This window comes from Lynx rufus, unplaced genomic scaffold (assembly GCF_022079265.1).
Source record: "Lynx rufus isolate CCGP_SWC_20201006 ecotype Redwood Valley unplaced genomic scaffold, mLynRuf1.p SCAF_1, whole genome shotgun sequence".
NCBI lineage: Eukaryota > Metazoa > Chordata > Mammalia > Carnivora > Felidae > Lynx > Lynx rufus.
The window spans coordinates 114,396,162-114,421,551 of record NW_025814823.1 but is presented as its reverse complement, the minus strand read 5'-3'; the positions used below and the strand labels follow the sequence as shown (position 1 = coordinate 114,421,551).

The 25,390-nt window shown below is 37.0% G+C and overlaps 1 protein-coding gene across 11 annotated transcripts in view; it reads left to right on the top strand.

The window, feature by feature from the left end:
- The window catches only part of FAM13B (family with sequence similarity 13 member B), an 87,326-nt gene that overhangs the window by 33,125 nt on the left and 28,811 nt on the right, over window positions 1-25,390 (top strand). For 6 of the 11 annotated variants that reach the window (XM_047085121.1, XM_047085102.1, XM_047085086.1 and 3 more), the window contains 4 exons: window positions 1,426-1,586; window positions 16,419-16,460; window positions 17,188-17,343; window positions 19,401-19,533. In XM_047085121.1, coding sequence (XP_046941077.1) covers window positions 1,426-1,586; window positions 16,419-16,460; window positions 17,188-17,343; window positions 19,401-19,533 — 492 coding nt within the window. The remainder of the gene's footprint in view (window positions 1-1,425; window positions 1,587-16,418; window positions 16,461-17,187; window positions 17,344-19,400; window positions 19,534-25,390) is intronic. The other 5 variants (XM_047085142.1, XM_047085135.1, XM_047085114.1 and 2 more) reach the window with 2 other exon arrangements.

The following is a 25,390-nucleotide window of genomic DNA, read 5'->3' as shown; positions in this document are numbered from 1 at the left end:
GAGGGGCAGAGAGAGAGGGAGACACAGAATCTGAAACGGGCTCCAGGCTCTGACCTGTCAGCACAGAGCCCTACGTGGGGCTTGAACTCACGGATCATGAGATCATGACCTGAGCCGAAGTCAGACACCCAACCGACTGAGCCACCCAGGCGCCCCTTTAATGACTAGTATTAAATTATAAAAGGTGTTAAAGCAGTTTATGGCTAATGTCTTCTTTGAGAAAGCTTTAAAATTTATTTCTTATATGGGAAAAAAATACTTCTTGAAGTTTGTTTACTTATTTTGGGAGAGAGAGTGGGCGAGGGCGCACGTGAGCCGGGAAGGAGCAGAAAGAGAGGGAGAGGGAGAATCCCAAGCGGGTGTCCCTCATTTGAAAATATTTTGTTTTGGGGGAGCCTGCATGGCTCAGTTGGTTAAAGCTTCTGACTCTTGATTTCGGCTCTGGTCACGATTTCACAATTCGTGGGATCACGCTCCACATGGGACTCCTTGATCACAGTGCAGAGCCTGCTTGGGATTCCCTCCTTCTCTCTGTGCACTTCCCCTGCTCTTGCATGCATGCATTCTCTCTCCCTCCCTCCCTCCCTCCCTCCCTCTCTCTCTCTCTCTCTCTCTCTCTCTCTCTTTCTCTCTCTTTCTCCCCCCCCTCTCCCTTTCCCTCCCTCTCTCTCTGTCTCTGTCTCTCTCTCAAAATAAATAACTAATTAAATAAATAAATGAACATTTAAAGAAAAGAATATTTTGTTGGTTTTCCTTCTCTAATATTATTCACGGTCTTTTATTAGCGTGATTGTTTACTTATGTAGCCAGTTTGATAATGGAAGACATTTTATAGCCCCTGCCAGAAACAGAATTATAACCTTTGAGTTGTGCTTAATGACCAAATTAGTGAGTTCCCTTTTGTAAGGTCCAATCTCCTCTTGAAAAATTCCATCTGAATCGTTTAGAAGTTAGTTGACAGTTTCTAAAACATACTTAACACCTTAAGGCAAAATTACTCTGCCCTTTTCCAACATTTACTCTGTGTTAACATCACTTGTTAAATGTACCTGGAAATTGGAGAGGTCAGTTAGAAATCTTTGTAACTATTCAGTTTATAAAACTGATTGGTTAGGAAATGAAGCTTTCTTAATGTTAACTAACTACAGTGTGCAGGCTTTCCATGGTGTGTGGTCTTACTCATGTTCCTAGTGATATGCTAAAGCAATCATTACTTCGTGTTTTAAAATGTTACATTTGGTTTGAGGTTTTCTTCAAATATGGAAAAGTTGGCGATTACTTATTCCTTTGGAAAAATTGGTCCTAGGAAATGAAGTAAAAAATGAGTTGTCTGTGTCTTACATTTTCTTAGAATAGTATATCTTATATAATGTCAGTTAAAAGTTTCATTAAATTTTAATTGTCAATTTTGTCTTGTTTATGTAGGTTAATGAGCTTTCTGAGGAAGAAGAGGAAGATGAAAAGCTGGAACATATAGAAGAACTTCCAGAAGAGGGTGCAGAAAAATCAAGTGATATGGCAGAGGTGGTACAGTTAAGGATGACTGAAAACATCCTGGAACCAAATAGTGTTACAGCATCAACAAGGTATTATTTCAGTTGAAAGAACCTTAGCTTTTAAGAGTTTTATTCTAGGTGTAGATTCACTGAAGCAGTAAATCACACAAATTGTAACAATATGTAAAAGATTGGTTTATGTATGGAAAAGAGCAACAAGAAAATTTTAAGCAAACTTGATAAGGAAATTTCAAGTATTAGCATTTACACTTTTCTTTCGAGATAGAACTTTTACATTTCTTCTTCTTTTTTTTTTTTTTTTAAATTTTTTTTCAACGTTTATTTATTTTTGGGACAGAGAGAGACAGAGCATGAACGGGGGAGGGGCAGAGAGAGAGGGAGACACAGAATCGGAAACAGGCTCCAGGCTCTGAGCCATCAGCCCAGAGCCCGACGCGGGGCTTGAACTCACAGACCGCGAGATCATGACCTGGCTGAAGTCGGACGCTCAAGCGACTGCGCCACCCAGGCGCCCCTACATTTCTTCTTAAAGTTTGTTTTTGTATTAGTGTGTTAGTTGGGTTGGGTAAATTTTCAGAACCTTTGGAAGTGGTTGAATTGACTTGTATTTCCAAGTTCTAGGCTAGAAGTAGGCTGTAGAGAGAGAACTCTGTGATGCATTACTATAGTGCTTTCCAGTCTTATTTCAGGTATGAAGTGATACTGTTTACATGGCATACTATGTAAACTTGGTAGGTGTGTTAGGATACAGTCATTGTCTTAATGCATAGCTTGGGCCACTGGACACACTGTTTAGAAAGCTTTAGAGAATTCAAGAAGTCTGCGGGTTTAGGTATTGCTCAATTCTGTGCTGTTCTCTGTAAAGTTCCATGGTTTACTAACCCTTACTAACCCCCTTTTCTAATTAGGGGAACAGCAATATATTGAGATCACTAGAATTTGTTGTCTTTTTTTTTTTGATCACTAGATATTTTTCATTAAATCTGTGTTCAATAAAATGGTAGTTAAAAAGCAGAGGAAATGATTTAAAAGCATTAGAAGGCAAAATGTCATTTAAACTACATAATACCAAAGGGATAAACTATCCATTGTCATTTAGAAAAATTATAAAGTGATTTAAGATACATACTGTCAAATACAACTCTTAAATTTCTTTGTGAGCTTCTAGGTCCTTGTATATTATGTATAATTTCTTCAAACATGATTGCAATTATGGTATATTAACTTGTTCACTCTTTTGCCCTTGATTTAACATTGTTTGTGCTATTCTATGTTTATAAGCCCTTTTAATTTATTTGGGGTTAGGGCTCTTAACTCTAATTATATTAAGATATTTATAAACAGTATGCCAAACTATTTACCTATATCTCAATTATATATTTACTGTCCTTTTTTCTGGAAATTTTGAATTATTTTAGCTAGATTGTCTGTATTAAATTGCTACTGATCAACTTTTTAGGTTCTTAGGCCCCTTCTTTCTTCTTCTGAACTATTTGCATACATTTATTTGGCTCAACTAGTGATGAACTTTTCTTTGGCTTTTATAAGTATTTCCAGAGTGCTTAAAATATACAGCCTGATTTATATTGCCATTAGCAGTATTTTCTCCAGGACCTAAAGACAGGAGACAGATGGGAGTTCTTGGGGCACCTGGGTGGCTCAGTCGCTTAAGTGCCGACTTCAGGTCCTGTCATGAACTTGTGGTTTGTGAGGTCAAGCTCCACATTGGGCTTTCCGCTCTCACTGTAGAGACTGCTTCAGATCCTCTGTTCCCCCCCCCCCCGCCCTTCCCCCACCCTCAAAAATAAATAGACATTAAAAAAAATAAAATAAATGGATGTTCTTTATTTTAAGTTAGAGTTATGCTTTCCAATACAGTGGCCACTAGCTACATGTGGCTATTTAAATTTTAAACTTGAACCAGTAAAAATTAAATAAAGTTAAAAAATCACTTTCACAGTTGTATTAGCCAGAGTTCAAGTGCTCGATGGCCATGGGAGTGGCCACTGTATTGGACAGTACAGATATAGAACATGTCTGTCGTTGCAGAAATTTCTTCGGGATAGCACTGATTTAATGATGTAAATTTGTTAGGTCTATTTATTTATTTAATTATTAGCAAAGTTAATATTCAAATACATAGCACTACGTGTTTATTCTTTTTGGTTATCTTTCCAGTTTTGTAGACAATCCTCCTTTCTTCCAGCCAGGTAATTTTCAGATAGACTGGTAGGTAGGTGGTCAGGATTCCTTAAAGGCAAGTTACAGAAGTGGACCTTGTTAAAGGAAAGAAAAAAGACAGTTTATTAGCAGAATGACAGGTCTCAGAGTCAGAAGGAAAAGCAGAGATAACATTTGGAAACCGTGGAGAATTTAGTGGCAGGGTTATGGAAGAATCTCTAGCATGTGGCTATTTGAGAATTTCAGTTGTCTTTCTATCTGTCATTATACTCAAGGTCAAATTCCTCTGGAGTAGCAGGGGAGAGGGTGTGGCCTAAATTGCATCCACTGTCCAATCACCTGGCCAGGGTAGAACTGGTCATTGTAATTTATGTATCTACCAAGACCATTGGATAGGAAGAGGAACTAGTTTGCCACAGAAGAATGTGGCTATTTACCAAAAGAAAGGGATAGGGCTGTCAGACAGAAAGATAGGTGTCTACCAGAGTCATCTTTTGAGATTTAGTGATGATCAAAATTTCAGTTAATATTTGTATATTAGCCTTTTTTGTAGTTTTGGCTGAATGATTGCATGAAGATAAAAAATACATTCTTTGGTTATCCACCATGGATGAAAGAAAAATAGGGGAGAGATATCCCTAGAGTGCACAGCCCTAGAATATAGGGAGCATTAATAAATTTGTTTTAGGGAATTAGTGGATACTGTACTTCATGAAACTGGAGATTGAACTTTTGGTAACTTTTAACGTGCCATCTTGTTGAATTTTTCTGTGAGGTAGTTCATAAACATTTACTACAGTGTTAGGTCGCTACTCTTTTTCTCTTCAGAAGTAGCTGTGGGAAAATATGTTAGAAACCTAAGGGAAATAAACATTTTAAAAAATTATTTAATGTTTATTTAAATAAAAAAAAGTTTATTTGTTTTTGAGGGAGAGGCAGAGACGAAGACAGAGCATGAGTAAGGGAGGGACAGAGAGAGGGAGACACAGAATCTGAAGTAGGTTCCAGGCTCTGAGCTCTCAGCAGAGTCCGACGTGGGGCTTGAACTCACAAACCGTGAGATTTATGACCTGAGCTGAAGTCGGCCGCTTAACCAACTGAGCCACCTAGTCGCCCCAATGTTTATTTATTTTTGAGAGGGAGACAGAGTGCAAGCAGGGGAGGGCAGAGAGAGAGGGAGGCACAGAGTCTGAAGCAGGTTTTAGGCTCTCAGCTGTCAGCACAGAGTCCCCCATGGGGTTCAAATTCACAGGCTATAAGCTCATGACCTGAGCCCAAGTCGGTTGGTTAACCAGGTGAGCCACCCAGGCAAATAAACATTTAATGATGGTTTAAAAAAGCAGTTATCAAATTTTTTGTTTTCACATGTTAAATTCTTAAAAATTATTGATGACTACAAGACCTTTGTTAATGTGGATTATACCTGTAGGCATTTACCATGTTACAAATTAAAACAGCAAATTTAAGCCACTGGAAGTGTGGCTTTGTTGGGTTGTAGTTTGGAAGATGCTTGTATTTGCAGCTGTAATACAGCTGTTTTTATGTAACACAGCTGTTATGTTTTTCTATTGATAAATTCCACCTCCTTTATTAGTTCTCAGCAGTTTTCAGTTTTTTTTACACTTTAGATTTATTTAGAACCCAAAGAACTTTTGTTTCTGGGGGTTATGGCTATTGGTATTTACATTATTGGGAATTAAAATTGAGAATTTTTTTTTTTTATTGTTTATGTATTTATTCTGAGAGAGAGACAGAACAGAGGAGGGGCAGAGAAAGATGGAGAAAGAGAATCCCAAGCAGGCTCTGCACTTTTAGTGCAGAACCCGACACAGGGCTCGATCTCATGAACCGTGAAATTATGATCTGAACTGAAATTTGGTCAGACCCTTAACTGATTAGGTCACCCAGGTGCCTCAAAACTGAAATTTATATATTTTTTAAAGTAGCAATAAACCCATTAAATGTTAATGTAATGAATTTTTTTAATTTTTAGAGCAAGAGCATGCACACGAGTAGGGGAAAAGGACAGAGGGAGAAAGAGAATTTTTTTTTTAGTGTATATTTTTAAGAGAGCATGACTGGGGGAGGGGCAGATAGGGGAGGACAGAGGATCTGAAGCAAGCTCTTTGTTGTCAGTGAACCTGATGCTGGGCTCAGATTCACGAGCCGAGCCGTGAGATCGTGACCTGAGCCAGAGTCTGATGCTCAACTGACTGAGCCACCCAGGCACCCCAAGAGAGAATCTTAAGCAGGCTCCATGCTCAGAGTGGGGCCCCAATGCAGGGCTTGATCCCACGACTCTGGGATCGTGACCTGAGCTGAATTCAAGAGGCGGATGCTCAACTGATTGAACCACTCAGGCACCCCGAATTCACATTCTTTAATATCACCACTGATTGTATCAAAAACATCTTTAAGTACTGGGACATTATTGAATTTATGAAGATAGGGGTTTTCAAAAATTCAAATGTTTGCTTGAAAACTCAAATTTTAACAGTATTGTCACTTGTTTTTCTTAAAGTTGCAGTCTTGCTCATTTTTGAGAAAATGTCTGCCAGATATTCAGGTTGGAATAACCATAATTTGTCAGCTGACCTTTCCAATGAAAATGGTGTTCCATGATAAAAGTTCACCTGTCAACTCAAACAAGACAAACATTGTACTACGCTATGCCTCAGAAGTGTTTTATGTGTACTTCCCATTTTTGTCATACCAAGTAAAAAAATGAAGTATACTCAGAGCTGAGGTAAAATTAATAATTTTTCTGCTGCTTCATCAAGGATTGGTCTCCTTTTTAAAAAATCACAAGTGAGGGGTGGTGAAGAATGCAATGGCCATGGTATGGTTTGGTACCACTTGCCTGGATTTGTGCTAAGACCCCAAGCATTTTTTTCTACCATTGATTTTGCTTCCTTATGCAAATGTCACCACAGTGGAAAAAGGCAAATGTTATGAAAATAGTTTTGGTCTTTTTGTTCACAGACCACCCTTTGAGAACCAGTGGTTTAAATATTTGTGTAGGAGTTGTACTGGTCAGTCTGTTTATGCATCCATTATTTCTGTGTATCATTTGCTATTAGTCCTATTTTGTGATGATTTGAACTGCCTTCAGAGTGGAAAAAATGCTGGGGGTTAGGTATAGGTAGTTTAGGATATGTAAAAACCAGGTTGCTTCTGAGGCTTCATCTTATCCATGAGGTCCATGAAAATCTCAAGATCCTTTCCAAAGTGACTGTATCTGTAGATAAAGAATTACTGCTCTCTCTGCACATACTTGTCTGTTATTTACCTTTGTTGTTTAAATGTACAAATTTTAGGGGAATCTACCTTGAAAAAATTTACAGAGGTAGGAGAGTTCTGAACAAGTTTTTCACTTTTTTTTTTTAATTTGTGCCTGATATATTTTACCTAGGCTTCAGGTTTAGGTAAATTTTATTTTTTTTATTAAAAAAAATTTCTTTAATGCTTATTTATTTTTGAGAGAGAGAGAACATGAGCAAGGAAGGGGCAGAGAGAGAGGGAGACACAGAATCCGAAGCCGGCTCTAGGCTCTGAGCTGTCAGCACAGAGCCTGATGTGGGGCTCCTACCCACGAATCGCGAGATCATGACCTGAGCTGAAGTCATACACTCAACTGACTGAGCCACCTAGGTGCCCCATTTTTTTATTTTTATTTTTAAAAAAACATTTATTTATTTTTGAGAGTGAGAGAGCACAAGTCAGGGAGGGGCAGAGAGAGAGGGGGGGAGACAAAGAATCTGAAGCAGACTCAAGCCTCCCAGCTGTCAGTGTGGAGCCCTACACTGGGCTTAAACCCACAAACCGTAAGATCATGACCTGAGCTGAAGTTGGATGGTTAACTGATTAAGCCACCCTGGTGCCCCTAGGTAAATTTTAATGTATACTCATGTTTGCAGAACTATACATCAAAAGGTTAATTGGCAGGGGCGTCTGGGTGGCTCACTTGGTTTAGTCTCCGACTATTGTTTTAGGCTCAGGTCATAATCTCACAGTTGTAAGATCGTGTCCCACATCAAACTGTGCTCTGGGTGTGGAGCTTGCTTGAAATTCTCTCTCTCCTCCCCTCTACCCCTCCCCGACTTGCACTTGCTCTTTCTCACTCTCTTTCTCTCTCTCTCAAAAAAAAAATTAATTGGCATTCTTACATTCTTATAAAGTTCATTTATAATTGTGCTTTGCCTTCGTAAACCTTGGAATTCAGAAATGAAAATTTCAGTATCTTTTTATGGGCTGTTGATGCTACGGCTTTATTTTTGTGAGTTCATTGGTTTCTGATGGTTTGTTCTTTTTGGGTGTAGTGCAGGATAAAAGGTGTAGTGTTTGAGGAAGAGCTCTGAGTTTAGGGTTTTGAGATTAGTCTCTACAAATTCATTCTGTGGATGCCTTATTGTTGAGGAAATGGGCCCTCAGCTGACTGACTACAGGTGGTTCAGAAAGGTAGTCATAACATTTCCCTTCTTTCATCCATTGAATCCAGTAATTTGCAAAATATTTGTTTGGCAGTCCATTACGTTTTCACTAGCGAGGTTCCACTAAAGAGGAGGAAAATGTGGGGTGCCAGAGTGGCTCAGTTGGTTAACTGTCTGACACTTGATTTCAGCTCAGGAAAAATGTACGTTGTGGAAGTGTCAGAATTGTTGGGCAGGGAAAAGTAGAATTTATGCTTTGGGTCATAAGAAAGTTCTATTAAAGTAAAAATTGTTTTAAAGTACCAGAGCACAATAGATATTGACAAGTTCTCTTTCTTTTCCCTCCCCTTGCCCTATAAATGATGCATTTAATGTTTTAAAGACTTGTAGTTACTATTACTTACTGACTCTCTAGTTGTAAAGAATCTTTCACTTTATTCTTATCATAGTTATAGGGTATTCCCAAGTTAATAGGAAGAGTGAAGAAAGACTTTTGCTTTTGGCTTGAAAGGGATATATGATTTTTCTTGTTTTAATATATATTTACTTTTTGAGATGATTGTTTTTAAAATTATAGTTTTGGAGTATAGAAATTATCATAATTTTAGATTTGAAAAATTAACCACTAATGGTTTTCTAAATATGGGTAACAAATGAACATTAGTAGTATTGTACTTTTTGTGTACTGTTTTATCAATTTCATATTAGTCATAACTTCTGTCTTCAGATAGGGTAGTATGACTAATGCAAACAGATTGGTTTTTCTGCTTTATGTTGGAGTAGGCTTAAATATTTCTACAGGAGTGCTACCCAGATTCAAAATTTTGTCCCCTTTTCCCTCTGTCCTGCAAAATTGCACAGACTTGGGAAGAAATTTGTGGACTCTTGATTAGGTCTCTCCTTGTCAGTAGTGACCTCATGTTGCAGCCTGCTTCCGTTTAGACTGCAGCTCTGATAATTGCTCAGCAGTTTTTATAAGCCCATCACCATCCTTTATGGTGTTTGAAGTCTCTTTACCTGATGTTTTTGTTGGGAGATGCCATGGGTTCAGAATGGCTTGCAGAGCTCTGTTGCACAGGTAAAGTGATCCTTATCAGATTTAATTGAAGCAGAGCTGCAGTACTTTTATGAAGTGTTATTTATAACATTAAATATTTGTAATTGAGAAATTAAAATAGTAGTTCCCTATGATCACTGTATTTGAATTACAAAATACTTATAATTGGAATAAATGGCTGCAAGATTGATTTTATGTAATACTCTCAAGAAGATTACATGCTTGTGGGCAGATTTAAAAATAGAGTTAACAGAAGGGAGAAAAAGGTCAGAGAATGACTGTATTCTTTTTTTTTTTTTTGTAATCTTTTAATATTATACTTGACTAAGGACTTTAAAATATGTATGACCCTTGTAAATTATTGTTGCTTCTGTTAGTCTGGTCTTCTTTGGGGGTTTAGTGAAAATCCCCATCAGGTGGGTTTTGTGGCATCTGTCCATATAGTACCTAAATAATTGACTTTAAATTTGTAAGCAGTTATTTTTCTTTTGTCTTTATTTATCAGAACTCACATCCTCTTGATTCCTATGCTATTTTGTTGCTGTTACAGATGGCATAATTGTATTGATAAATCCTTTTTACAACCATAGATGTGTGTTAGCCATGGTTTGTGCATAAGTGCTTTCTACCCAAAGAAATTGGCTAAGTCTGAAAATAATAAATTCTTTGAAGTCTGAAAACTAAATCATTCCTTTGTCCTTTACAAGGTCAGAGAACGAATTTGTACAGTCAACTTCTGTAGCCTCGTGAGTGACAATCTGACTTATAAAGTATAAAATCTATTTGATTTATTTACTAAGGCTTTTTGGGGTAGGGAGAAGGTCTGTTGAAAGCAGTTGTTTGATTGTCCCTCCATATCTTTAGGGCTAAAGAACCTTTACTCTTACACTAATAATCTAGCTCATTGATTATTACTACATATAGATATATACAAATACATATATACATGTATTTGTAATTTAATCCCAGTATCATTTAAAAGGGATAGGAAACAAAAGATCAACTCTGTTGATCTATCCAATATAGGACCATTAGAATTCTTGCTTTTTTTTTTTTTTGCTCTTTTGGATAACTGGAAGATTATATTAAAGTTTAGTCATTTTGGAAGCTAGAAATAAATCTAGCAACTTTAACTTCTAGTATGGGTAAGAATTGTCAGTGGTATTTATAAAAAAAATGTAGACTTTTGGGGAGTGCCTGGGTGGCTCAGTTGGTTAAATGTCCGACTTCAGCTCAGGTCATGATCTCATGGTTTGTGGGTTTGAGCCCCATATCAGGCTCTGTGCTGACAGCCTAGACAGAGCATGGAGCCTGTTTCGGATTCTGTGTCTCCTTTTGTCTCTGCCCGTCTCCTGCTTGTGCTGTCTCTCTCTCTCTCTCTCTCAAAAATAAATATTAAAAAAAAAAAAAAAGTAGACTTTTGGACCCTACCTCCTCTGGGAGGGCCTCAGAAATCTGTTTTTTAAAAGCTTTAAAAAAAATTGGGAAATAAGTCATGCACACAGAAATAGGCATCAATGTATATAGCAAAGCAAGTTAGTCAAAGCACATATCTTTGTAACCACCATCCGCATCTAGAATAAACCCTGATAGCACCCCAGTAGGTCTCACAGTCCTGATCTCTTCTCTCCCCTTTAACGGTAACCACTATGCTAACTTTTTGACACTGGTTTTTAGCTTTATGAAAATTAAATGTCACTGTGTATATATTTTTGATCCAGCTGCTTTCACTAAACATTGTATGTGAGATTTGTCCATGTCGTAGGTCATTGTGGTTCATTTTATTGCTGTAAAGTATTCCATCCTAAGATTACACATCAGTGATCCAATTTAATATTGGCAGACCTTTGGATTATTTTTACTTGTTGATTATTTATTTTTGTTGTGTACATTTTTTTTTTAAGTTTATTTTCTGAGAGAGAGAAAAAGCGCAAGTGAGGGAGGGGCAGAAAGGGGGACAGAAGATCCAGAGTGGGCTCTGCGATGACAGCTCATGGACCATGAGATCATGAACCGAGCCAAAGTCGACGCTTAACCAACAGAGCCACCCACATGCCCCTGTCGTGTACATTCTTATATACATCTTCTGGTGCACGTATGCATGTACATGAAGACATAAATTTGACTTTTAACTTTTGTAAATATTACCAAATTGTTTCCCAAAGTGCTTGCCCCAATTTACACTAACAGTGCATGAGCATTCCCAGTGCTTCGCATCTTTGCCAACACTTGGTATTAACAGTTTTGGAGGATATATAATATTATTTCCTTGTCATTTTAATAGGTTCATCCCCTTTTCATGTGTGTATTATCAGTTAATTCTTTTGTGAAATAGCTGTTCTGTTTCTTGATTTTCTACTGTTTTTTTTCCTTGTTGAATTGTAGGAGCCCTTTAAAAGTATGCGTTGGAAATATCTTTTTTTTTTTTTAATTTTTTTTTAACGTTTATTTATTTTTGAGACAGGGAGAGACAGCATGAACGGGGGAGGGTCAGAGAGAGAGGGAGACACAGAATCTGAAAGAGGCTCCAGGCTCTGAGCTGTCAGCACAGAGCCTGATGTGGGGCTCGAACTCACGGACCGCGAGATCATGACCTGAGCCGAAGTCGGATGCTTAACCGACTGAGCCACCGAGGCGCCCCGGAAATATCTTTTCATTTTACGTTGTGCCTTTTCCTTCTCATATTGTGTCTTCTGAAGAGTGATTCTTAATTTCATTCAGGTTTACTGTTCTTTTCCCTTTGTGGTTAATGCTTTTGGGGTTCTGTTTAAGAAATCTTTTTCTAAATATATATTTCTGTATTATCTTTTTTTACCATAAAAATAAATTTTATTTGTTTTATTTTTTTATTACGTTTAAAATTTCAATTTCAGTTTAGTTAACATTCCTATATTACCTTCTAAGAACTTCTATTACTTCTAAGAATTACCTACTGGTAACCTTCTATTACCTTCTAAGAACCTTCACATTTCTTGTTTAGGTGTATAATCTACATTATATTATATTGTCCTTGTGTGTGAGACGGTGCCAACTTATTTTTTTCAATATGAGTTAACAAATTGTCCGAGTACTCATTTTTGGAAAGACTGCCCTTTTCCCTGCTTTCTGTAGTACCACCTTTGTTCCTTATCAAGTGTGTATTCATGGGTACATTTCTGTTCTGTTTGTTTTTTTCTTGTGCCAGTGCTATGTTATTTATTTTTGCTTTATTGTTTTTGGGGTCTGGGGTGGGGTATAGATCTCCAATAAAATAGCACTGTCACCCCAGGACAGTGTGATATAGGTGGTCCATGGATCAAATCCTTGTTTTAGGGGTTGTAAGAAAGCCTCCACATTCTGGCTTAATCTTTACTAGCCTGTGTGTGTATAATTATAAAAACATGCTATTTTAAAAATTATTTATGTATAATTATTTATATATATTTTATCTTAATCTTTGGATTTGCATTTCTAGTAAGTTTTCTTATATCCATGTATCTATTAGCATTTTAATAATCTAATCTGATGGGAAAAGGTGAGAATATTCTTCTGAGAAGTTAAGTAAGTAGTTGCCTAACAATGGCAGATTTGAAAAATAACAGAGGATATATACTCCCACAAAAGTTAAAACATGATATTAGGCTTTAGTAACAGACTGATGGACTAAGTAGTTGAGAATTAGAACTTGTTGAGATTTTGGTGTACAGTACAGGAAAAGCTCACCAGAAGCCACAAATTAAATGCGGAAGGGAAGGATGTTGGATTTATACGTTTTCTTCACACCATTTGATATACTACACTGTCAGGTATTAAAAACAAAATACTTCTAATCATGTAAGTATGTAATGTGTGTAAGCTTAGAAATTGCAAGTATTACTGAGGAAAATATAACTGATCAGACCATGTAAAGGTAGATCTTCAATAATTAAATAGGCAACCCATAAAGGAAATGAAAAATATAAACAACACATCATTGTAGCAAAATATCAGAAAAAGACTTAATCTTAGTTGACATTTAAGCACTCTGGAGGAAGACCTTCATTTATCTTTTCTTGTTTTGTTTTGTTTTGTTTTTTGCGGAAGTCACTAAGTGTTAACTTTCAGCTCATTTGAAACTACTAGAAATGGACCCATGGCTAAACTCTTTTTGTGCACGTGTATGTGATTTTTCTCCCCAATGTTTCCTTCAGAAATGAACTTCCCAAAAACATCATTAAAATTTGAAAAATTTTTAAGTATTTCCCTTGAGGGTATCAGCATGAAAGCATTTAGAACTAAGAATAATCTGTTCATGAAAACTAGCATAATACTGGCTGTTAAAAATTTTTTTTATAAAGCTGAGAGATGTTATGTGTGCCAAACCAGAGTGGCTTACTGTTGTCTGATAAAGCAATTGTGCAATTTGCCACTCATATGTTTACTGTAAGGGAGACCTGAAGATTACTGCATGAATGGTAAATGATGTTATTTGGTTTCCTGCAGAGAATCCTGTGAATATTAATCTGATAGACTTTGTTTCTTATGTTGGTTAGAGTTTGTGTTGGCACATTTACAGGGGATCTTTCATAAAACTGATTTAAATTTACTTTTTAAAAGTGACTCTTTATTGAGTCACAGACATACAGAAAAGTTCACAAATCATAAGATTATTGAATTATCAAAAACTCAACTAGTATAACCACCACCTGGGTTACTACTTCCTTCTCAAATTCTTCCATCTCCCTTTTTGCCCAAAGTAGCTGCTCTGTGGCTTCTGTTGCTATAGATTACTTTTTTCTGTTAACTATTTTTTTCTTTAAAAATCAACTTTGAGCAGCATCTGGGTGGCTCAGTCAGTTAAACATCCTAACTCTTGATTTTGACTCAGGTCATGATCTCACTCTTCGTGGGATTGAGCCCCACATTGGGCTCTGTACTGACGTTGTGGAGCCTGCTTGGGATTCTCTCCCTCTCTTTTTCTCTCTCTCTGCCCCTCCCCTGCTCTCTTTCTCTCTCAAAATAAATAAACATTTTTAAAAAATCAACTTTGAGGCTGTATTTTTCACTCAATAAAATGCACTTTATTTATTTATTTATTTATTTATTTATTTATTAAACGTTTTTTATTTATTTTTGGGACAGAGCGAGACAGAGCATGAACGGGGGAGGGGCAGAGAGAGAGGGAGACACAGAATCGGAAACAGGCTCCAGGCTCTGGGCCATCAGCCCAGAGCCTGACGCGGGGCTCGAACCCACGGACCGTGAGATAGTGACCTGGCTGAAGTCGGACGCTTAACCGACTGCGCCACCCAGGCGCCCCAATAAAATGCACTTTATAAACGTACACATTTGCATGTATGTGTTTACAACCACCACTGTCAAGACACAGACTGTTTGCCATCACCCAACAGTCTGGCCCCATGTCACGACTGATATCCTTTCTGTCACTGTATCGATTAGTTATTAAAAAAATTTTTTTTAATGTTTATTTTTGAGAGAGAGAGTGAGTGCAGGAGAGTCAGAGAGAGAGAGGGAGACACAGAATCTGAAGCAGGTTCCAGGCTCTGAGCTATCAGCACAGAACCTGATGGGGGCTGAAACCCACAAGCTGAGAGATCATGACCTGAGCTGAAGTCGGACACTTAACCGACTGAGCCGCTCAGGCGCCCCACTGTATAGATTAGTTTTGCCTGTTTTAGAATTTCATGTAAATGGAATCCCCTCTAGTAGGTACTCTTTTGTGTCTGGCATCTTTGCTTTGCATAATGTTGAGATTCATGTTCTTGGCATTTTTCAGTTGTTTGTGCCTTTTATTTAAAAAAAATGCTGAGTGTATTCTGTCGTAGGATGTCCTACAATTTGTTTCTGTATTCACCTGTTTGGGTTGATACCTTTGGCTATTACGAATAAAGCTGCTATGCTTGTGCAAGGATTCCTATGGAATTATACTTTCACTTCTCTTGATTAAATACCCAGGAGTTACAGTTGTGGGCTCATTTAGGAAGTTTTTTTTTTTTTTTTAAGATTTTATTTTTAAATAATCTCCACACCCAACATAGGGCTCAAACTCACGTCCCCGAAATCAAGAGTTGCTGGCTCTGGGGCGCCTGGGTGGCACAGTCGGTTAAGCGTCCGACTTCAGCCAGGTCACGATCTCGCGGTCCGTGAGTTCGAGCCCCGCGTCGGGCTCTGGGCTGATGGCTCAGAGCCTGGAGCCTGTTTCCGATTCTGTGTCTCCCTCTCTCTCTGCCCCTCCCCCGTTCATGCTCTGTCTCTCTCTGTCCCAAAAATAAATAAACATTGAAAAAAAAAATTAAAAAAAAAAAAAAAGAGTTGCTGGCTCTGCCAACTAAGCCAGCCAGGTGTGCCCCCGCCCGTTTTTCCCCCATTTGGTAAGTTTTATAAGAAAGTGCCAAACTGGGTGCCTGGGTGGCCCAGTTGATTAAGTGTCTGACTTGAACATGAGTTCGAGCCCCGCGTTGGTCTCTGTGCTGACAGCTCGGAGCCTGGAATGTGCTTTGGATTCTGTGTCTCCCTCTCTGATCCCTCCCTGACTCTCTCTCTCTCTCTCTCTCTCTCTCTCAAAAATAAATAAACGTTTTTTTAAAAAGTGCCAAACTGGCTTCCAAAGTGGTTGGAACATTGTACATTTCCACCAGCAGTATATAAAGTTCTAGTTGCTTCACATCCTCACCAACACTTTTTTTTAAACATTTTAGTGGTGTCCACATTTCATTGTGGGTGTCAGTTGAACTTTTAACTATGGTAAAAATGGGATTATTTTGTCTATTTTTATAAGTATCAGTAGATACTGTGGTGCAGAATTGGCTGAGGAAGGTCTGCTACTGGCACAGTGAATGAAATAGTCTGATTTTGGTATCCATTTTGCCTTTTTTTGTGACTTGAATAGTAGCACATGCTGTTACTCTTGGTTGGCAGGGAGTATGGAATGAGCACTGATGCCTTCATACTATCCTAGATGAGGTGCTTTTGTTGGGCTAGTATTACACTTTTTTCCCCTTCAGCCTTGGAATAGGTCAGTGTTTCTTCACTTGAGCACCAAATGAAGTAGTTGCCTATACACATGGGTATGTATAGTTTTGTATGAAAAATAAATTCTTTAGAAAATTAGCATCACATTGTGCCAGAGATGAACATGTAACTTAGTGCATGGTCTCCTGGTTGTGTCAAGGTCATGCAAATGTGGCAGTTTTCAACACTTCATGAAGTTAATATTGAAAAGTTTTAATAGCTTTTTTCTTTCTTTGATTACAGTGCCCATTTATCTCCCATCAGCATCTTACCAGCCTCTGCAGAGTAAGTAGTATACTTAGAGAAGACAAATCTGTTTTTAATATAAAAATATTACTAAACTGTGGAAATTAAAATCATGGTATGTATTACGCTTACTTTAGAGGAAGGACTGTACATAAGTTAGTGAAACCTAGTTAATATTTTATATACTGCAGTAGGAACAAATACATATGTATATGTATATATACACATGTGTATGTATATATATGTATATATATATATATATATATACATATATATACATGTATAGAATAAAGATTGAACTTTCTTCAGATGATCTTTTTGATCTTCTGAAATGATTCAGAAATGTCAGTAGGTCTCTTTAAGAAGTAGACTTCATGTAAAAAATATGGACAGGGTCCTTACAGTTTTCTTTGATTTAGCTAAGTATTGACAAATTGTTTTGCGTTATAAATGTAGCTTTGAAAAGTCTATTTAAATGGTTTTCTGTATAGTTGCGAGGAATGAATACTGGGACACCTGATCCTTCCCACCTTGGTAGTAATAGTGATAGTGTGGTTGATTTGTCTATTAATTTGGGCAAATTTCTTTTAAAAATTTAACCTAGTATCATGTATTCCTTTTGTATGTTTCTTTTTGTATGCTAGCTTATACATTTCTGTACCCTGATAATTTGTTTTACTAGTCATTGGTTTTAATGTTTATATTTATGTGGCCAAATGCCCAGTTAGGGTGACTGCTTCTTACTAAAATGTGTTCTGTTTTGTAGCATTTTAGAAAGAACAATTAGAGCAGCTGTGGAACAGCATCTTTTTGATCTGCAGAGCAGCATAGATCATGATTTTAAGAATTTACAACAGCAAAGTCTGGTGTGTAATAATGAAGCAGAAAGTATTAATTGTGATGGGGAAGGATCTAATAACCAGTAAGAAACTTTTACAACATTTTACCATTATTTATTGTTATAAAATGTTTGATTATCTTCTAAAAACCATAGTTTACTTAAAATGGGATCTTGGGGATTTCTGAAAGTGTGTGTGGAAAGTGACTGTATAAATTTGTATGTAAATTGTATATAGTTAATATTGAAAATCTAAATTTTCCATTAAGATGGTAGACATTAAGTCCAATACTGCCAGGTTTTCCTCCCTGAGCACCAGATGAAGTAGTGAGCTTAGCTTTAGGGACTATGTTGTATGAAAAATAACTTAAAAAAACTTAAAGACCCATACTGTGTGCAACACATGGTCTCACCATGAGAGACATGAAGTGATCTAGACAGCAAGGTACAGGGACACCAGATTGGCTTTGCTTGTATTGCATAGTCATTAAGTGAAATAGTGAGCAGAATCATCCTTTGCTTTTTAAATTTTATCCCCTGTCACAAGCTACTACCCTGCTGGCCTCCCTGCATACTTTTTTTTAGGTTAGTTGTTAATAGTTGAATCTTGTATAAGTTAAAAGTATGTCTGTGCTGTGTGATGTTGTTCCACTTTTCATTGCACTTGTTACTTTTAAATGGATAAAAAGCCTCATCTCCTTTCCTGTTACCTCAGCCCTGCACTTGAGGGATAAATACGTGCCTTTCTCTGAGACCATAATGCGGTGATTTCATAGTTTTTATTTACCAGTTTTTATTTGGAGGACAGATGAGAAAGATGTATGCAAATTTGGAGGGTTCATAGGAGGTAAAAAAAAAAAAAAAAAGATTGGGTAGAGTGTTTCTTTTTTTTTTTTAATCAGATTTTTAAAAGGCCAAGTGTGTATAGTGCATTAGAATAGCTATTAAATATGAATTGAGGGGCGCCTGGGTGGCGCAGTCGGTTAAGCATCCGACTTCAGCCAGGTCACGATCTCGCGGTCCGTGAGTTCGAGCCCCGCGTCAGGCTCTGGGCTGATGGCTCGGAGCCTGGAGTCTGTTTCCGATTCTGTGTCTCCCTCTCTCTCTGCCCCTCCCCTGTTCATGCTCTGTCTCTCTCTGTCCCAAAAATAAATAAACGTTGAAAAAAAAATTTAAAAAAAACAAAAAAAAAAAACAAAAAAAACAAAACAAAAAAAAATAAATATGAATTGAAACCAAAAAAAATTAATGGATATGAAAACCAAGGGTTGCAATATGTTTATTTTAGGAATACCATATTGTACAACTTGCAGGTGTGCTCTGTAGTCTGAAGAGATGGCATCACCAGCCTGTGGAGCTTTGTGGCCCTGATTTGTGTTGCTTTGAAGGCATGATTGGAACTGATAGAACTGGATTGCTTAAAAGCATTGCTTTTAAGAGTATTGGGCCGAATATGAAGGAAAATAGTATCTGAAAACAGCAGTAATTAAAAGTTGAAAATAGTAGGAAAGTAGTCCAAAGGTTAAAATTCATATAAGTAGATTCCTTGGCGTTAGTCTTTAGTTTAGCTAGAGATCCTGAAAACCTATGCCCATGCTCACACAATAACCTTATTTTTATCTCTGAGGAAATAACTCATGTTCTATCATTGATGGTGGTATGGTCTTTGTAAACGAAAGCCTACTGCAGTATTTTGCATATTCTGAATAAATTATGTAACATGCAAAATTTGTAGTAGGAAACTACTGTTGTACTTGATAAAGTGTTGGACACTGTGGTGTTTAGTGTCTAGTGCTAGACTTGTATTTTAATTGAAACAGATGATTATGATTGAGAGTATGCATTTGTAAGGGAAATTATTTTGGCACATAAATTATTCTTTCAGCTGTTCATTTGTTTATGAAAATTTTCAAAGGGAATAACAAACAAGGTAGTTTTCTCGCAGCATTCCCTGGAGAGACAAAAATAAACTTCGTGTGTTTAATAATCTAATTGGCAAAATGAATAAAGTGTGGAGTTTTATGAAAAGGACTCATTATCTTAACAGGTGGAAGATTCAGATCATTATTGATATTTATTTATTTTAAAAGCATTACATATTCAACATTTGGCCTGATCTGATTTTTTATCTTCATTACTAGGGTTGATATTGCTGATGATATTATTAATGCCAGTGAAAGTAACGGAGACTGTTCAGAACCTGTGGCTAGCACTAATTTAGACAGTGAAGTTATGCAGCAAGATTTTGTATTTGAAGATGAAGAAAATAACCAGGTAAGACATGGAAAGAATAAAAGATCTTTGGGTTAGGTGTGCTAGACCTGCAACTCTGATTGCTTTGTGTATTCCTTTCATACCAGAAGTCATAGTTCATTATTGTTGACACACACATTTTTCTTGATTATGAGTCCCAAGAACATACACTCTATCAGTAAAGATCAGGAACCATCATTGGGTAGAGAAGTAGATATAAAATATTTGAAAATATTTTCCTGAAAGGAAACAAATGACATTGTTAGCTGAGGTGGTTGGTGGTATTATGGTTGTATTTTGTTCTTTTTAAAAGCTTTTTTTTTTTCTAATTCCCAATTTTTTCCTGAAGAACGCGGGATCTTTTCATAGAGAAGACCCATGAACATCATTTTGAAAGTAGATTGTGGGGCGCCTGGGTGGCTCAGTCAGTTAAGCATCTGACTTCACCTCAGGTCCTGATATCGTGGTCTGCATTCCATGGGTTTGAGCCCCACATCAGGCTTTGTGCTGACAGCTTGGAGCCTGGAGCCTGCTTCGGATTCTGTGTCTCCCTCTCTCTGCCCCTTCCCCACTACACATACACACACACACACACACACACACACACTCTCTCTCTCTCTCTCTCTCTCTCTCTCTCTCTCAAAATAATAAATAAACATTAAAAAATTTTTTAAAAAGTAACTAAATTGTTTTCACTGTCATAAATCGTCCATGGTTGCATTGCTTTTAAAGTAACGTCAATAAATATACAAATTGGGGTGTCTGGTAGTTCAGTCTGTTAAGTGTCTGACACTTGATCTCAACTCAGGTCTTGATCTCAGAGTTGTGAGTTCAATCCCAGCTTTGGGCTCTGTGCTGGGCATGGAAAATAAATAAATAAAAAATAAATAAACACACACACACACACACACACACACACACACATGTATATACATATACGTACACAAAGCAGTATCTTTTTTTTTAAATTATATCTTTTATTTTTTTAAATTTGCATCCAAATTAGTTAGCATATAGTGCAACAATGATTTCAGGAGTAGATTCCTTAGTGACCCTTACCTATTTAGCCCATCCCCTCTCCCACAACCCCTCCTGTAACCCTCAGTTTCTTCTCCATATTGAAGAGTCTCCTATGTTTTGTCCCCCCTCCCTGTTTTTATATTATTTTTGTTTCCCTTCCCTTATGTTCATCTGTTTTGTCTCTTAAAGTCCTCATATGAGTGAAGTCATCACTGACTGACTAATTTCACTTAGCATAATACCTCCAGCTCCATCTACATAGTTGTAAATGGCAAGATTTCATTCTTTTTGATTGCCAAGTAATCCTCCATTGTATATATATATACCACATCATCTGTATCCATTCATCCATGCAGTATCTTTGTACAACATGTTTCACAGTTTAGTTTTGATAACTTTTTAAAATAAGATTCTTAATGGATAAGGAAGTTTTTATTCAGCATGTTTTCATTCTAAGTCATGAACTAAAGTGTAGGTATGATAAAGAATTTAGGGTCTGTCGACTGAGATTTGTATTCTGGCTTTGCCTTTTAATAGCAGTGTGACTTTGGCCAAGTTACCTAACTTTCTTTATCTGCTCCTTGATTTTCTTTAGACAGGTAGGGAGTAATGCTTCTGTTAGAGGATTATTATAAGTATCCAGAGAAGTAGAAGTATAAAATTATTTTATAAACTAGGAAACGTTCACTGAAGTTAAGTTGCTCCTGTTATTTTTACTCCACTTGTATATTACTTATATATTAATGCTTTTACTTAATGCTGGTATATTAGATAAATCACTCTCTCTTAAACCTACTTCTGGTAACCTTTTGCCCCATCATTCCTCTGAAACTGCTTTTGCAAGGTACCAATGATGTCTCTTGCACATTTTACTTGACCTAAGAGTACAGTTTGATTTAATTAATTACTCCCACTACCTTGATAGGTTCTTTTGTTTTATTTATTTATTTATTCATTCATTCATTCGTTTGTTTTGTTTTGTTTTTTCCCCCTTGGCTTTCAGAATATCTCATTCTTCTCTGTTGTTTTCTACTTGACTGACTGCCCTGTTTCTTTGTTGGTTGCTTTTCGTGTTCTGAACCTTTGAAATTTGGAATAGCCCAGTGCCCATTTCTCGGATTGCTTATTTTCATTCACTCAGTTGGTAATATCATTTCATCTAATGGTTTTGAAATACTGTCTACCTGTAAAGATTTCCAAATTTATATCTCTAGTTGAGGCCTTTCTCTTGAATTTGATTCCTATATCGAGTTGTTATACTTAACATCTCCACTTGAATATCTTGTAAGCATTTTAAGCTTTACAGGCGCCAAACTGAATTTATAATCTTGTCCACATGGCTGTTCTTCTTTTTGTCTTTAAAATCTCAGTAAAGGGCAATTTCTCCTTCCATATGCATAGACCAAAAGCCTTGGGTCATCCTTGATTTCTTTCACTGCACATCCCATTCTTTACAGAGTCCTGTTGGCAATACCTTCAAAGTTTATCTGGCGTCTGACCACTTTTTACCATTTTCATTGCCTCCCTGTAGGTCCATATCAATATAATTTCTCCTAGATTAATAGATTAATATAGTCTTGGTAACTGATATCATCTTTGCCTTCCTGTGATCTGTTCTTAGCACAGCAGCCAGAGTGATTGTTTTAAAAGGAAAAGTAGAGAATTTTCCTTTCCTTTCTCTTCTCAGAACCTTCCATTGCCATCTAGGTATAAAAATAGAGGAATAGGTACTGCAGAAACACTGAATGATAGCTTAGTCTTTTTCTTTTTCTTTTAGTTTTTTAATGTTTGTTTATTTTTGAGAGAGAGAGAGGCAGAGTGCAAACTGGGGAGGGGCAGAGAGAGAGGGAGACACAAAATCTGAAGTAGGCTCAGCACAGAGCCTGACGTGGGGCTCGAACTCATGAACTGTGAGATCATGACCTGAGCCAAGTTGGTTGCTTAACCACCTGAGCCACCCAGGCCCCCCGACAGCTCAGTCTTAAGGTTAGCTATCTGGATTGCTGTTTTCCCAGGTGTCCTGTGGTTTGCTTCTTCCTCTCACCTTGTAGATGTTTGCTCAGTTTTACCTTTTCTGTAAGGCCAAATCTCCTCATCACTCTGTATTAGTATTAGCAGGTCTTCCCATTGACCCACCCCCATCTAGTCCCTGAAGTTTCGGTCCTTTTCCCCCTTGCCCTTGATAGTGTTATCGCTATTGCACATATCTTTTAAATTAGTAGTTTACTGTCTGTCTCCCACCAGGGACTATAATCCCTCAACCCTTCATGAGGATTGAGATTTTTATTTGTTCATTATTGCATCCCATTATCTAGAACACATAGGTATTCATTAAGTATTTGTGGAATATGTGACGAATAAATGAGTAACATCTGGCACATAGTAGGCAACTAAATATATATATATATTTTAAGTAGGCTCCACACCCTGTGTGGGGCTTGAATTTAAAACCCTGAGATCAAGAGTCATGTGCTTTACTGACTGAGCTAGCCAGGTGCCCCTAAGTAAATGTGTTGAATGAAATTGGTGTATCATTTACTTTGTTAAGAATGCAAGAATTATTTTTCCCCAAAACCTTTTTTTTGTTGTTTTTTTAAGAGCAGTTGTAGGTTTACAACAAAATGGAGAGGGAGGTATGGTAATTTCCCCTATGCTCCCTGCCCCAACACAGGCACACTCCCACATTATCACCGTCACTCACCTGAATGGTACGTATTTTACCAAGTACGAACCTGCCTTGACACATCATAATCATTCACAGTCTAGTTTACCTTAATGTTCATTCCTAGTGTTGTGCATTTCATAGGTTTGGACAAACGTAAAATGACATGTATTTGTTATAATATTCATACTGTGGTTTTTAAACTGTCCTAAACATCCTCTGTGCTCTGTTTATTTCTCCCACCACCCCTGCAACCACAGATCTTTTTATTGTCTGCATAGTTTTGCCTTTTCCAGAATCGTATAGTTGGAATTGTACAGTATGTAGCCTTTTCATAGTGGTTTCTTAGTAGTATGCATTTAAGTTACTTTCACATTTGCTTCATGGCTTGATAGCTCATTTTTTAGTGCTTAGTCATTGCCATTGCTGCAGTGTACCACAATTTATTTATCCATTCATCTACTGAAGGACATCTTGGTTGCTTGCAAGTTTTGGCAGTTATCAATAACACTGGTACTAATATCTGTGTAGACGTAAGTTCTTCGCACCTTTGGGTAAATAATAAACAGTATAATTGATAGGTCAAATGATACAAGTTTTATAAGAAACCTCCAACTGTCTTCCAAAATGGCTGTACCATTTTGCTTTCCTACCAGTAATGTTTAAGTTTTCCTCTTGCTCCACTACTTCACCAGTATTTGTTGTTGTCAGTGTTCCAGATTTTTGCAGTTCTAATATGTGTATAATGATATTTCATTGTTTTTAATTTGCAGTTTTCTTAATGCCATAATGATGTTGAGTATCTTTTCATATGCTTATTTGTCATCTGTATCTTTAATGAGTTCAGGCCTTCTGCCCATTGTTTTCCTCACGAACCCGAAGCCCATTTTTTAATTGGGTTGTTTTCTGTTGAGTTTTAGGAGTTCTTCGTTTATTTTGAGTAACAGTCTTTTATCAGATCAGTCTTTAGCAAATTAATGGGTTTTTTAAATGTGCTACTAGATTTGTAGTAAATATTTAGAATTTTTGTACTGATAGGAGAGTGATCTGTAAATGGTACAATAGTTTGTACAGGAATTTGGACTGTTTTTGAGGGGTTGAAAGTGATCAGTAGCCTGATTAGAGATTATATCAAAATACTTGTTCTTATCAATAACTTTATCATGAATCAATCCATTTCAAGATTAGCAAGCTTTTAATTGTTGATACCTAACAAACTTACATTTATTTATATCCTCCAAACAATGAGCGATTACTGAGATGTAATCTTCAAGTGGAGTCCAGATGTATTTGGGAAGGTCTCGCAGAGCTAGATGATAGAGCACAAGAGATAGATGATTGTCACTTCACTGTGTACTATTATGAGATCTCCTCAGATTGTTTTTGTTTTTTCTTAACAGTTATGAAAATACTTAAAACCTCTGCCAGGAAACAGTCATTCAGTAACATGTTTGTTATGTTGTTTTTAAATCCCAGTCTCTCTTTATTTTTAAAAATGGCGATATAATTGGGCACCTGGGTGGCTCAGTCAGTTAAGCGTCTGACTTCGGCTCAGGTCATGATCTTACAGTTCATGAGTTCAAGCCCTGCATTGGGGTCTGTGCTGATAGCTCAGTGCCTGGAGTATGTTTAGATTCTGTGTTTCCCTCTCTCTTTGTCCCTCCCCTGCTTGCTCATGCGTACGCTCTGTCTCTCTCCCAAAAATAAACAAACATAAAAACATTTTTAAAAATTGCGATATAATTGACATATTATATTAGTTTCAAGTATGCAACATGATACTGTATATATTTTGAAGTGATCACAGCCTGTCTAGTTAACATCCATCACCACACAGTTAAAAAACTTTATTTCTTGTGATGAGACTTGTAAGATCTACTCTTAGTAACATTCAAATATACTATACAGAATTATTAAATATAGTCACTATGCTTTACATTATATTCCTATATCTTACTTATTTTCTAATTGGAGGTTTGTACCTTTTTACTGCTTTCACGCATTTTGCCCAGCTCCGAGCCTCTACCCCTGGCAATGACAGATCTGTTCTCTGTATCTATGAGGTTGTTTTTGTTTTGTTTTTTAGATGTCACATATAAGTGACATCATATGGCATATGTCTTTCTCTGTCTGACTTATTTCACTTAGCATAATGCACTCATGGTCCATCCATGTTGTGACAAATGGCAGGATTTC